General features: G+C 37.6%; 2 protein-coding genes across 6 annotated transcripts; both read right to left on the bottom strand.

Moving 5' to 3' along the window:
- Nucleotides 1-5,181: 5,181 nt before the first annotated feature.
- LOC113334406 (pyrrolidone-carboxylate peptidase 1-like) lies at nucleotides 5,182-6,719 on the bottom strand. Of its 3 annotated transcripts, none has more exons than XM_026580667.1 (5): nucleotides 6,609-6,719; nucleotides 6,096-6,422; nucleotides 5,902-6,006; nucleotides 5,740-5,787; nucleotides 5,182-5,635 (listed from the first exon to the last, which is right to left on the bottom strand). In XM_026580667.1, the coding sequence occupies exons 2-5, from the start codon at nucleotides 6,363-6,365 to the stop codon at nucleotides 5,396-5,398; spliced, it is 663 nt and encodes a 220-aa protein (XP_026436452.1). In that variant the 5' UTR covers nucleotides 6,366-6,422; nucleotides 6,609-6,719; the 3' UTR covers nucleotides 5,182-5,395. The 3 variants fall into 3 exon arrangements, with proteins under 3 accessions (XP_026436452.1, XP_026436453.1, XP_026436451.1); XM_026580668.1 differs by lacking the exon at nucleotides 6,609-6,719 and adding an exon at nucleotides 6,520-6,588; XM_026580666.1 differs by lacking the exon at nucleotides 6,609-6,719 and having other exon boundaries at nucleotides 6,096-6,512.
- A 260-nt stretch (nucleotides 6,720-6,979) lies between these two features.
- On the bottom strand, nucleotides 6,980-13,847 carry LOC113334404 (probable inactive DNA (cytosine-5)-methyltransferase DRM3). 3 transcript variants are annotated; one of them, XM_026580663.1, is made up of 11 exons: nucleotides 13,620-13,847; nucleotides 13,140-13,271; nucleotides 12,884-13,000; nucleotides 10,515-10,614; nucleotides 10,371-10,417; nucleotides 10,120-10,221; nucleotides 9,925-10,024; nucleotides 9,718-9,794; nucleotides 9,457-9,559; nucleotides 9,192-9,271; nucleotides 6,980-9,066 (listed from the first exon to the last, which is right to left on the bottom strand). In XM_026580663.1, exons 2-11 carry the CDS (start codon nucleotides 13,263-13,265, stop codon nucleotides 7,624-7,626), a joined length of 2,295 nt encoding a protein of 764 aa, XP_026436448.1. In that variant the 5' UTR covers nucleotides 13,266-13,271; nucleotides 13,620-13,847; the 3' UTR covers nucleotides 6,980-7,623. The 3 variants fall into 3 exon arrangements, with proteins under 3 accessions (XP_026436448.1, XP_026436449.1, XP_026436450.1); XM_026580664.1 differs by lacking the exon at nucleotides 13,620-13,847 and adding an exon at nucleotides 13,531-13,567; XM_026580665.1 differs by lacking the exon at nucleotides 12,884-13,000.
- Between the last annotated feature and the right edge of the window lie 745 nt (nucleotides 13,848-14,592).

The raw sequence follows: 14,592 nt of genomic DNA, 5'->3' as shown, positions 1-14,592 counted from the left end.
CAACTTCTCCCAAGTCACTCGAGGACTAACCCCTGTAAATGCTTGGCGTTACTGTAATTCCTTTACCATTAATAGAAATCCTGTTGAAGACATGCATGACGCTTTTACTGTGAATCTTCATTAGTTGTTGGTGATGAATAAGGCTGTGTGCTTGTCTCGATCTTCGAATTTTGACCTCAGGATCGACTGTGTGCCAAGATGTAGATGCTGATAATCATTGTTGCTGCCATCTGGGATTCAATGATGCCGATGGCGTTAAGTGATAACGAAAGAAACGATGTTGATATGTTAAAATAACGAAAGAAACGATGTTGATATGTTAAAATTGAGAGACGCTGGCGAGAAAGGAGAGACGCTGATAGTAATAGGCAAGGACACTTAGAAAACCAACCCCATATTTTGCCTATGGTAGTTTGCAAAGTTGAAGACGAAGCTGCTTCGGATGGACTAATTAAACTGCTTTGCTGGGGAAGGCGGTAGCTGGGAAGACATAAGTAGCTTTCAGGAGTCGGTGCTGGTAATGTTGATGATACAAGCACTGGTGACAGAAGCGCCGCTGTATTGATGACGCTTAGAAGGATGAAGAGATGCTTTACAAAAATAGGGGGAGACGCTATGTAAAATTTTTACAAGCAGTTGCTGTGCAGACCATGACTTTGTTGCTCCGGGCTTAATAGTCCATTTTTGAACTCCAATTCTCGCAGAAAGTATATGATTACCGGATAACTTTCAAATTGAAGGAAAAAATCCCACTATCAACTGTTGTGTGAGAAATAAAACGGAAACGCTGATGGCATGAGGTGATATCCACTGAGCATAGGTGATGGCCGTTGTACGTAGGTCGTGGAGTTATGTTTGAACTCGATATTACTGAGTTCTTATCTGTAGAGGGATGCTGGATAACGAGAAGCGAAGGGTCGAATGAAGCCGCTGATAGTGAGAGAGAAAATGGGAAAGCTAATGATATAAAGCGATAACAATTGAGATAGCCGTCGGATGTTGGTGGTGCTGAGGATTCAAGCGTCGATGACGAAAGCGACGCTGTTTTGATGTGTTCAAAAGACGCTGGGAAGAGTAAACAGCGCTGGGCGCTGAAGAGAAACAGGCGTCGGATGTCGGTGAGAAGAGTAAACGGGCACTGGAGAGAGATGGAGGCGCTGGAGAGAAACATGCGTCGGATGTTGGTGAGAAGAGTAAACAGGCATTGGAGAGAAACATACGCTAGATGTTGGTGAGTCGTGAGAAGAGTAAATAAGCGCTGGAGAGAGAGGTGGAGAAGCTGGAGAGAAACAAGTGCTAGATGTTGGTGAGAAGATTAAACAAGCGCTGGAGAGAGAGGTGGAGGCGCTGTAGAGAAACATGCGCTGGATGTTGGTGAGAAGAGTAAACAAGCGCTGGAGAGAGAGGTGGAGTCGCTGGAGAGAACCAGGTGTCAGATGTTGGTGAGAAGAGTAAACATGTGCTGGAGAGAGAGGTGGAGGCGCCGGAGAGAAACAGGCGCCGGTGTTGGTGAGAAAAGTAAACAGGCACTGGAGAGAGATGGATGCGCTGGATGAAACAAAAAGTGAACTATAAAAGCGACGTTGTCGTCTTAAGAGGGAGCGGCTCACGAGAAATTGTTGGCATTGTATTTTGGTGAGTTTTTAGTGGCTGAACCGCTGTCCTAATCCTATGGTAGATTTTCATTGTGGTCTCTAAAATGTAACAGGTACAAATATCATAGTAGAGTCGGAAGCCTACTCAAGAAAGTAGTATATGGTTAACCAGCAGAATTCAGCTTTGATTTGTTGGTGGAGATCAATTCCCTTTTTATAGCCATTTCTCTCTTTGGCCTTATTCTAATACCCATCCTTTTAGAAATATTTAGAAGCATGGCCTTTCTTCCTTTCTAAGTTTTACTCCTTAGTCTTTATTCCGGGACTTATTATCTTGATTTCCCTTAATGGATTATTAGGACTCCTCTCGTTTGAGCCCAAATTACCTCTTTTACCTTTCCGTAAGCCCTTTTACTATCACTTTGGGCTTAAACCCTGTATGGTCATTTTTCCCTTGGCATTTTCTAGGTATCTACAAAAAGACGCGGGACTTAATCTCATCAGTATTACCTGACTGCACTAGCGCCACCTCTCTTCCTCTCTCATACCCTTCACGCATCATACCTCTAGCATAAGGCGCCAGAAACAAGGCCCCCAAGAAACCCGCCTTATCTCACAAAATGCTAAGTATTAGTCAGTGGGAGCTCATTCAATTTCCGAAGATGTCACCTTCTCCCTTGATGATCTTCAAGCGAAAAATGCAAGTACTCAAATGTGTCAATAGATGAGAAACATGGAGCATTATTAAGTGGACATACTTAACAAAGGCAGTTCCAAAGTTCTATTTCGACTACCAATGTTAATGAATAGATAGATCTATGCATGCAGGGCTAGAATTTCCAGAAATTCAATCTCCGCGAATATTATCTTCCTCGACGATAATGATTTTCATACCTCCTCAGTTTAAGGATACGCGTACTGCAAGAAGATATGGGTTCCAGTGCCTTGTCATCAACCCGGTTGAGAGATCGAGAATCGGTAAAGTTAGGAAAATTACAGGATCAGCGTGTTCCTACAATGCATTCTTGGATATGGCGTCATCCGAGAACCACTACTACAACTCGTTCCTAAATGTGAATCGATGGTGGAGGCAGAATAAAGCATGGAATGCTGCTGCTACCGATCCACCAATGTCATTACTTAACCATCGTGAAATCCAGCATCTGACTCATCAGTGTTGTTTGACTATGCTAAACCTCACAAGTGATGCTTATCTTTCACAGACGACTTTGTCTAGCTTTACCACTTAACTTCCTCAATACCTCTTGGCTACACCAACGCTACTTAGTGCCAACTCCTTCTCAGATGAGCTTCAAGCGATTAAGAAGAAGAGTTATTGATGAGAGAAAAGATACAATATATCCAGAAATTTCGTAAAATAAAGCCGTTATCAAGATCTTTCATGCACCAATAGGTAATAAGCCTGTATAACAAGCAGCTCGGCTATGGTTATCTTCTTTCTGAACATAATAAACATTGGTACCCCTTTAATCTCTCACCTTAATATAACTACAAACTACTAAGACTTAGGTTTGTATTAGCTATGTTCAATAAATGGTAGTAGGGTGTCTTGAGTTCAAAATTCCATGGTTTTCATTCCTCTCCTAATATATACAGTGGCTTGGATAAATATTTGTAAACCAAAAAGTAATAAGGGTGGTTTGGGTGTGAAGAATTTAACGCCTACTAGCAAAGCTTTGAAGTATTGAGGTACACAAAAGAAAGAAAAGTCTTGTGGAGGAAGATAGTGCAACAAATATTTAAGAACAATGTTCAAGAACCATATGGTAGAGGTATGTGGAAATCTGTTCTTAACTCTACAACTTTTATGCATGAACACTTTATCTTTCACTTAAAGAATGGGAAGGGGATCATGTTTTGGTTGGATAAATGAACTACAGATGGTCCAGTAGAGAACAAGTATCCACTTTTTTTAAAGCGTGTAGTGACAAGAATACTTTCATTGTAGATATGGTGGTGCATGGAAGACTGAGCTGCAAATCAAGAAGACATCTTTCATTGCAGGAGCAGATTCGACGGGATTTACTTTGTAATAAACTTGGACATGTTCCATATTTTGTGGAGGATGACACTATCGACATTTTTGGTACTGATTTCACATTTAAGAAATGTTATGTAGTTCAGTTGCAGGAAGATCAAGTTTGTAACTTTGATAAGTTTCTTTGGAAGAAAGGGATGCCACCTAAATTATACTTCATGTTATGGGCGCACTTTCATGATTCACTGCCTATATTTAGCATGTTAAAACATAGAGGGGTTAATGTTCAAAGTGATTTGTGTAGTCTGTGCAAGAAAATGGAGGAAACAGGAGATCATATTCTTATTCATCGTGAATTTGCTCATGAGGTTTGGTCTCATTTTTGTTAAATCCTTGAAGATGGATTGGGTTCAGCGGGCTACTGTGTTGCAGCATTTTCAAGTCTGGACTGGTTTAGATATCAAAGGGAGATGCAAGGAAGTGAGTAAGAAGCTCAGTTATGCATTATTTTGGCATTTGTGGAAGGAACGGAACAACATGGCTTATGGGGTAGGAGAAAAACAGCTGAGGAGTTGATTCTTTTGATTAAACAGAGTCTTATTCTCTGACTTTTTGATAGGGAGGTTATTAGAGATTACAATATAAGCCAAACCTTTTTTAACTGGAAGACAGTTCTTCATGCTTAGAGATTACAATATAATCCGTAGAGTTGTCATCCTACCATGTACGTGTCTAGTTTTATTTTAATATAACCTTCTATTTTTCAAAAAAATAAAAAAAAAAAACATTCTTAAGCCTTGTTGGCGGCCCACTTTTTCGCCCACTTTTTCTCCTGGTTGGCGGCCCAACCGGCCAATCCTGCATTTCTAGCTAATAAGGCTAAGTCCTATGATCATTCTAATCTAGCAGCTAGTTTAGCAGTCCACGTCAGCTAGGGCAACCTCCTGAGTCCTATGGGAGTGCTAATCTAGCAGCTAGATGAAAAGTCCACGTCAGCTGGGACCACTTCCCATCGCTGTTTGGTTCAGTGTTTTAAATTTCAGACATCAGATCAAATTGTGTGATTTTTGTGAGCGCTGAACGGTTCAGCGCTAAGGTCACTTTTTGAACGCCGAACCATTCAGCGCTTCAATCTCGCTGCTAGTTGAACTGCGAGCACATGCTAGGAGAGAGAACTAGTATTAACTTTAGGCCACATTTTTTTTTAAATTGCAACACTTAACTGCCAATCTAGCTCATATGACTTAACCCAAAGACTACTTTTTGGAGGAAGTTGAGTCATAAATTTTTTTTCGGTTTTTTTGAAGCATGAGGTGAGTCATGATATTCGTGATTGTCCGAATTTTGATGAATTTTTGAAACTTGAAAATTTGATATTTTCTTTAACTTAAATAAAATTGCTGAAGAGATTGTCAAATCCTATCAGCCTAAAGGAGTTCTCTAAGGATTTAGGTTGTCATTTGTTGATTTTCGTCACATTTTAAAAAAACTGAAGACGAATTGGCTTCAATCATCTCAATTTCTTCTCAACTTAATAGAATGAAGAAGTTTTCTTCTTTTTTTTTGCTAGGTTAATAGAATGAAGAAGCACTTAATGAAATTCAATTAGCTGTGAAACCGACAACTAAAACAGAACATACCATATGTAACTGTAATCGTTTATTCAATACATAATATTCATACAATGTAACGACCACCCATGTCTGACTGGTATGTACTCCCACATAGCAATGCTTGTAAATACCACCCAAACCCAATGGTGTGTCTCAGACTTGGTTACATGCTCTCTTTTGCAAGAATTCTAGCATAAAGATGCGAGTACCTCCAATAACGAAACAGCAAACTGCATTTGAGTTTCTTCATCTATAGTCATGAACAGAGGAACGTGCACAAAGAGAGACTTAATCTTGTTTTCCTCTGCAAACCGAAGAGAATGATAATAGACGTAATTGCACACAAAACGTCCTGCATCATTGGACTTGGTGACACCATAACCCATCTTTGTTAACGCTGCAATAATCTCGTCAACAGGAAGAGCAGTCTGAACACAAAACACTTATGTTAGCAATTGAAATAGTGAGCCTAAAGTCTGCTGTTTCACCTCCCTAATCGGCATCAACAAGTTAAACATGAATCTTTATGTACCTCTCGTGTTTTTGAAGTGTCTCCATCTGTAGGAACAATGGCCACATTCTGAAAAGCGGGCAAATGACAAGAATGTCGATTAAGTTGTGGAGATTCCTTCAATTCTAGTCATATATAAGTTGCAACAAATTGCACAATAGGGAAGGAGGGAGAAATACTAACTTGAGGTTTCCATCCCATTTCATCAGGACAGCGAAACGTAGCTTCATTAACTGCTTGGTTCTCAATAGCAAACTTTGTCATACCGCTGTTGACACCAAAATGAAGCTGCATATAACATAACAACTTCAGGTAAGATGACAAAGCAATTTATACAGGTTTCCCAACCATCATAAGAGAAAAACAAAGCAACTGACCCATATAGTCTGCCCTAAGTTCGGCGATTCCGAATCTAAGCTTTTAACAGCTGATTTTAATGTTAAATAGAGCGGAGCAACTGCGCCTTCACCGGCAGTTTCAAGAACATTGCAACTCCCAAGTATGAACCCTTTTGGCAAACCCCTTCTCTTAAGATACTGTTCTAGATTACAAACAATTGTCTCAGTTGGATTCTCAGCAACTCCATGGAATCTCTTGAATCCAGTCACATGGATTGTTACTGCCGCAGGAGGAACTTCAGATCCCATTTGACACTAAGCTGAATTTTCGTTGAAAAAAATGGATTCTTATCCAATTACCTACAACTGAAAACAAGACATGGGTGAAAATTATATAGAAATCTCAATTGAAAGACGATTAACAGAAGAGGAATCCAAGCCAAATGAAGAATTAAACAAACACCTCAATAACAAAACAACCATAGAATTCAAACCAATAAGGGAAAATAACTTGTACAAGAAAAGAAAACAAGAGAGACTTCATTTTCTTACCAATAATGCGTTTGTTAAGAAAGTGATAAGATTATTAGTTTTATTGATGCGACACACAAAGCAAAAAGAAGTTTGGATTAAATTAAGGAATAATAAAACATAGAAGGAGTCTCTTTGTATTGAATACTACTAATAATACAAGAAAGAATAAATACTTCTTAATTACGGATAGAAACAGGTTACAGGTGCATTATTGGAACTATATTATCCTTATTCTTTGTGCCTTTGGACTACCTTAAAAGGCGGTTTCGAAATGGTTCATTTAACCGTTCTAGGCAGCCAAGGCAAGTAATGCAAGTTTGCATCGTTTCATAGATTTATCACACTAAATAAAATGCATCAGATTGGTACTACCATCATGGATTAACATCAGCAATAGAAATGACACCATCATCGACTTTTAAGATGAATTGGTCATTGCGCAGTGAAACTGCATTGAATTGATCTGGATATCACTCTTCTTCTTTTTTTTTCATTTTAAAGCTTTACAGAGAAAAAGTTTAACCTGAAAACCCCACCTTCCACTTCTGACCATTTAGTAATCAGTTTGTGAATAAATAATAAAATTTGAAGAAAAGCCTTAATTTATACCCAGTAATGTTAAATTCCAAATGGATCAAGGCTTGATTTGTAACCACCCTTACCAACAAAGTTTAAGTTGGTTGGTTGGTGCAGCATCATCTTAGCCTCCAATAATAGTTGGGTCTTGCTTATGCATTCTGCTCAACCATACAGACCCGACACTGACTCCTCTGTGCATTCTGCGACTAACCAAATCTGTGTTACAGCTTAGCGTTACCAACCAGTCATGGTCACAGTTTTACAATTTCACAGTTCTACTTGACGATACTGCAATTTTACAATTTTACAGTTCTACCTGACGAGATTACAATTTAGCATTCTTACCCTGTCATCCCCCAACTCTGATGATTTAGAATGCCTTGTTGGGAGGGTACTTCTGATTTTACAGCAACAGAGGTGAGTGGTAGTATCTTAAGGAAGGGAACTTTTTTCCTCATCTGTTACTTCCTGCAGATCCCCTTACTCTTTGTAAAACACGAACAAATTCAAAAAACATGTTGGTGTCGAGATCTGCATCCACTGCACCATTTGAGCTTCCAGACATGAGAGCACATGGGTTTTGACAAACTACAAAGTCAAAACCACCATATTCTTTTGTCAGACACTCGATTCTGCTACTTGTCATTTTTCCAATGCCTTCGATCTGCACTAGTTTTCCAGTTTGTCTAGTATTATCCCACCACCTCTTGAGAATCCTTCGATTAGTTTCAGAGTCTTCAACGGAAACAACACATTTTAGACGCACTCCAAGACGGTGTAACGCAACTTCAACCCCACCAATGCCGCTGTATACAGACAACATATTCAACCCATGTGGATAAATTCTCTTCAAAGCTGAGAGATGATACCCGAGTGTGTCTGTTTGAAAACTGTACTTAAGTAATTTAAGTCTTTCTGCCAGATCATACCTCACTATATCAGTATGGTTTGCTGGATACCCCAATATTTGCTCAATGTATTCAGGATCTATAGGACTTAATTTGTTTTTTCCCGTCCAAACAAGATTTAGGGTCTTGCAGTGATGAATGATTTCTGACTGTTGAATCTTCAAAGGAACCCCTCGTGTATCAGCTAATATCCTCCCTAATCTCTCACACAACTGATAGATGCCTGTGGCCTCAGGATTAATCCATGATAAATGTTTTCGTGTGTCCCATGATGGCCACCATGGCTTTGTATGAGCCATCACACCTTCAATTGTCATCGCCGTCTTCGGAAGGATATGAGATCTATTTTCTGTCGGAAGGTTATGCACATAACCTTCCTTCCTACTCAATGCAGAAAAGAATTCAGTATTCACAAATTCCTGAGCAACACCATACAGAAATTGTGTTATTCGGACCCAAGTACTGTTGGAGATGGCCAAAACGTTCCCATAGAAGAAATAAGGGGGTTTAGCAACAGATTCAAGAAGACGACGTGAAGGAACGGTACTGTGAGAACTGATAGGAACTTTGTAGTCGTCAAAAGATTCTGATATTGACATGGGTTCAGGGGATTCAATTTTTGGTCTTTTGCCTTTGACACTTTCCTTCGAGTCTGTGTATTCTTCATATGGATTAAAACTTGAACTTGAAGCATAATTCTGAGACATAGATGTTTCAACAGCTCGGCGTCTGATGCTTTCCTTTGATAGACTTTCTACAGTAGTCCAACCATTCCCAGTCTGTGAACGACTCCTACTATCATCATGGTGATTTGTAAGACTTTCATATGGACGTCTGATAGTTTCCCTTGATAGACTTTCTATGGTAGTCCAACCATTCCCAGTCTGTGAATGACTCACACTATCCTCATGATGATTAGTGGAACTTTCAAATGGCCGCCAACCATTTTCACTGTGTGAATGGTGCATAACATCGGAGGTTGATTCTTCCTGCACACAGTAAAGCAGTTTTCAACCCATTGTAAGTTGTAACAGTATGGATCAAAATTCATGTGCAATAAGTAAAAATAAATGCAGATATCCTATTAGCATATCATGGAGATACTAGATGGTACCTCTGTTTTTACAACCCAGGTATCACCATTTTGCTTTGCAACTATCGAAGCAGCCAGCTCCTGAACTGAAATATCTCCACCTAAAAAATCAAAAAGAGGTGCTAAATTCTGAAGGTTCAAACGAAAGTATTATCTTGAGAATACCTAGGACTCATTCCCTCGATCTGCTATGCAGTTCTCTACTGCTAAATTTCAATTCACGAGTATAAAAACTTTCAATATACAAAAGCACGTAGATTTGAAGATAATCTTGACAGCCACTCACCATATTTTTCAAGAGCAAAAGATATTTCTTCTTCAGTGAACCCCATTTCAAGCAAAAGAAGCGTCCGATCCATAGTCGCAAATAAGGATGCAGTAGTAGCTTCCTGGAGAAAAACAAAGAATGAACTAGAGGTTAGATGCATACCAAGTAGATGGTTTAAAGAATCAGCAACCGTAATACATGCATTACACACTGTAGTACTTAAAGTCAGCCAGAAAAACTTCAAAAATATGCAGTCAGGGTTTTCATGCTTGATGCAACCTCATTCTTTGCTGCGCCCTCAGCTATTTGAGTTGCAACAATGTAATCCACAAGCTCATTAACAGGAGCATGTTCACCTGAAACAAAACAAGGAGTGTGAATTACTAAAAGTAAACTTAAACTAGAGAAGAATCCATAATCTTAAACAGAATCACTCAACAAAACCATTTAAGATAAAACAAGAAAATACAGAAAAGCTGAACATACCGAGCCTTTCTATAGCGGAGTCAATTTCTTTTACCGAGAAATTCATAGTTAACAAATAAGCTCTTGTATCCTCAATAAATTCAGATTTCACCTCAAGTTCCTACAGAGGTGTATGAGAGCAATAAGTAAGTTTATCCAGCATCATTGATTCAAAGCCAAAGGAAACATGGAAGTAAAAGTAGTGCCAGGGATTACCTCCATTTCAGCACCGTCAAGGGAAAAATCGCTGTCATCAGTAATGGGACTCGATATTCTGTCAGAAGAACCTGCGGGTTCAGACTTCACATTTTGGGGAGCCTAACAATTTCAGTGGACATGGATAAGCCTTCGAAGGTTCAATTACATATAACACAATACACAAAACTTATAACAACAATGATATCTTCTTCACCAAATCTATATAGATCTATAATCAAAATTATATCATAGAAAAAAGCTTCACTTACAGAATACTCGAAAAGACTTTCCAATAACAACTCGACATTGTCTTCATCTATATTTAACAGAAGAGTTACATAACTGTTACCAACAAGACCTATGTATATCATACATGAATTCTTTTCATATATAAACCATGATAAGTGACCCACCATTTTCCCTTAATACTCTGTCAACAAGAGCTGGTGAGAACCCCATCCCTATAAAGTATTGCCTCAAATTATGCCTCTGAGATGAGGTTGGAGGATTCACCTAGTTAAGAAAACCAGGAAACTTGTAAGAAAAGGGAAATAATTTGATTATTCAACAGTTCTTTAACGAATTCAATGTTTCTTTATTTAACACTACACCAAGGGTGACTTTTAAAACAAAAACACAACATAAATGGGGAAGGATCCCTTAACACGCTTAGATTGATACTATCTTTATATTTTAGAAATTTTTCTTTGGCGCTCAAATGAAACCATATTATTGTTTATTATATTGTGCATTTCACTATAATAAAAGCCATATTATTATTTTTACTTTTTTATCAGCAATCCTTCAAAAAAAATAAAAACTATAATAAAAGATTTACGCATTTCGTTATGTGTTACCTCACCTTCAGTCAGTTCGAGTTTGAACCATTAGTTATGAACAGCTAGAATTTAAACTGGTAGATGGCAAAGTAAAAGTGAATAAACTCTTTCCTACTCGACCTATTCAACAAAAGTGTGGATAGCACCTCAGAGGAACTTGCCATTAAATGTCAAGTTACTATTTCTTGTATTTTTACTGGAAGACTTATATACAAGCACAATTGAAATAGAACAACTCCATAACGAATGACAATAGAAATTATCAATCAAAAATAGAAAAACAAACATCCAAAGTTGTTCAACTACAAGGGAACAAACAAACAAGGTAACATTCAAGATCTGAACACAACAAAAATAAAGATACCTAGTAACTACTAAGTCATTATCATTCATAGCCAATCACAACGTCTTAAACTAGAAAACCATTGTGATTCTAATGAAAGTCAATTCAAGTTTAATTAAAACCCTATAAAAATTAAAAGTTTAAGGTCAAAGTTAGAGCTGTTGGCTTTTATGGTTTGCAATATAAATCTAAATTCGTCTAAGCTAATCTTTAATTAGATTAAGTTTAAGTCATATTAGTAGTAATCCTGTATTAAGGTTTGTTTATGGTTCAATCTTGCATTAAGACTAGCCTAAAGTTAATGCTAGATTAAGTTAAAGCTAACCAGTGAGCTGTCCAATGCAGCCATGAGGTGTGTGTCTCTTAACTCATGATGGAAAAGTTAGTAAGACCTGTGGCAAGCATGACAAAGACTCTCATATAGCCTCTCGCAATAAAATGGGAATCGACTTTATCCATCATTTAGCCATGAGGAAATAGAAGTGGAAGTCCAAGTCAAAAAACTAAATAAGTTAGCTTCCTTGTCTTCTTCGTGATTATCTTTTATGTGTTGTTCATGAAATTGAGTGTACCATAGTGATACTGTTCAATTCAGTTGAAGTAAGAACTGAGTACATGGTTTCCCTAACTCTGTAGAGACTGCAATAAGTAAAAAGCTATGACTGTTAATTTAATTTGAAATAAAGAGTATATAATCTTTTTTGATAAGTGTGCTGCATGCTATGTATGATGCTTATTTTGTGAGCTATAGAACATAATACTAGGATTAGATCTGTTTTCAACATATGATTAAGTTGATTTCATGTTTAGGTCTAAGTAATGATGATTATAGAGCTAAAAATCTAACAAAAGGATCAACAACATCCGTGAAAAACGGGATAGAAAAATGATTCAAGTTAAACCCCCCACAAAATTTATAAGTTTACTCTCTCAACGAGTTACTCGGCGACTCGCAATGTCAAAAAATGCGCCTTACTCTATTTGCCAATCAGTTTGGGAATACTAGTGACTTCACGAGCACTTGCGAGGAAATCAAGCGAGTTAGCTGAGTTTAACTACACTTAATGAAATGCGCTAATATTTGTGAGAGTATAGTGCACAATCAAAAACATTCCACAACAAAATTAACTTGTAATAATTTTTGTTTAAACACCATGAAACATTAACCCCAAATGATATGTAAAGATAGTGTCAATCTAAACTGGTCAACAATAGGTCATATAACCGATAAAAATCGCTATTCACCTTCCTAAACACCTCGCTACCATCCCTCCTATTCAAGGTGGCATTACATTCACCACTTATTTCACCATTCACCCAAATAATTTTACTATTTCCAAAATTTTAAGGTTCAATAGAGAGTGACACCTAAGGTTGGAGGAGAATATGGAGGTGCTTAGGGGAATAGAAATTGCAGTCTTAGAAGCAAACCGACTAAAATCATGTGTGTTGGCTGTAATGACCACTTATCTTTCCTCCAACCAGTCTATTCAGATGCATTACAAGTATAATAGAATCCTGAATAGATACAACTCAGACAGAAGAACACAATGTAGCTAATACTCAGCAGGAAAAAAAAAGAAAAGAAAAAAGAACCTGCCTCAACTGGTCTCCTGGATGTTGTGCCTGATGGCAAACCCTCATCAAATTCCCCAATTTCTGACTTAACGAACGGATATCCTGTTTCTTGGCTGTGACGACTACTTGACTGCCCTCTCTAATTATTCCATTTTCACGGTCTATTTAGAAGCATTATACATTTACATGCATACTAAAACTTTGAACAGATATAGCTCAATATAATGACAATTACGATGCAGCTAATGACAAGCCAAAAAAAAATGAAAAAAAAAAACCTCAATTAGTCTCCTGGATGTCGTCGCCATTGAGGATGAACCCTCGCAGAATTCATCAACTTCTGACTTGACCTGAACGTTACATTCTTCATCTGATGAACTCTCACTGTCCGAGAGTTCAATCATTTTAGCCTAAACAATAATAATACAAACAGAAATAACAATCAGAGAATGATCAATTAATGTAAAAAAATATTCTAACCCTGCGCGGATGCTATTAATCGCCCTTAGTGACCAACAATTATGCGTTTTAACATGTCTTCTTGATGTAATCCATGCCATAGGTTAAAAGAAAGAAAATAAAATCTCAACAAAATAATGTACTATAGTTGTTTGTTAAAATACTGAACAGAAAAATGTGGCAAGAAATTCTTATTTTCGAATTTCCTACCCTAAAAATTAGTCAAACTTCAATATCATGTTGCCGACCAACTTTTCAGAGAAATATGCTTATAGAAAATTAACTAACTAATTTCTCACCTGGGTTTCAAGCTGTTCCTTTCCTTCCCTTCCGGAGAGAGGGAGATTTTTAGCTAGGTAGTAAATAGTAATTTACAGAAGAAAGAATATCTAGAAGCTTATATTTACGGAAAATAGGACGAAAATATCCATTTATGATTTTCCATAATTATAAGAGATTTCGTAGTTATGTACCTTTGGTAGGGGTGAATGAGTGATCTGTGAATTTGGGAACCCAAGCTCAGGTTGTCGGAGAAATCTATGCTGACTGACTGACACCAGTCACTTTGAAATGTAACTTTAATTTGCCAGGTGGCGTGATTCAGACCACTGATTGCCTTGTTCGAGGACCGTTGTTGTTGACCTAATGGGTAACCTGCGTAAACAAAACCAGTTATGAATCATGGACAACTTTAAATTTTACAACTTCAAATTTGTAGTAATACTGTAATAGACATCTGCGACCACCTATGTTACACGGAAACTCCAACAAAGTTGCCGTAATCGTGTCAGACACAATTATGGACACGACATGGTTACCACATTTCCCTACATTCGATGGATACGCCATATCACGTGTCGAGTAAAAATAGAAGTTGAACGCTTTATGAACACTAATTGGACACTATTGGACACGCCATAAATGATTTATTTTCATTTGGAAAATCAAAATAAACTAAATGTGACGCTAATTTATTCTTGTTTTAGTCAAATTCAAGCATTATTCACGAAAAACTTTACCATTATTACATTATTATTGATTCTATATAATTAGTAATCAAATATTTTAAAAATAAGAGTAATTATTTTGTTGTGCAGATTGTAGTAATTGTTTGCTTCTTTGTTGCGACGGTGATTCAAAAGAAAACCCGGGGTGTGCTGGTGCTGGAGTGGTTGTTAGGGATGCTGATTGGAATGTGGTTGGAGCCATGAGTATTGGCCTTGATTACTAATAATTTCATGGCATAATTGTTTGGTATTTTGGTGGGATTGG

Source organism: Papaver somniferum, unplaced genomic scaffold, assembly GCF_003573695.1.
Source record: "Papaver somniferum cultivar HN1 unplaced genomic scaffold, ASM357369v1 unplaced-scaffold_137, whole genome shotgun sequence".
Taxonomy (NCBI): domain Eukaryota; kingdom Viridiplantae; phylum Streptophyta; class Magnoliopsida; order Ranunculales; family Papaveraceae; genus Papaver; species Papaver somniferum.
The sequence above is the reverse complement of the archived record's forward strand: the minus strand, read 5'-3'. Positions and strand labels throughout refer to the sequence as shown.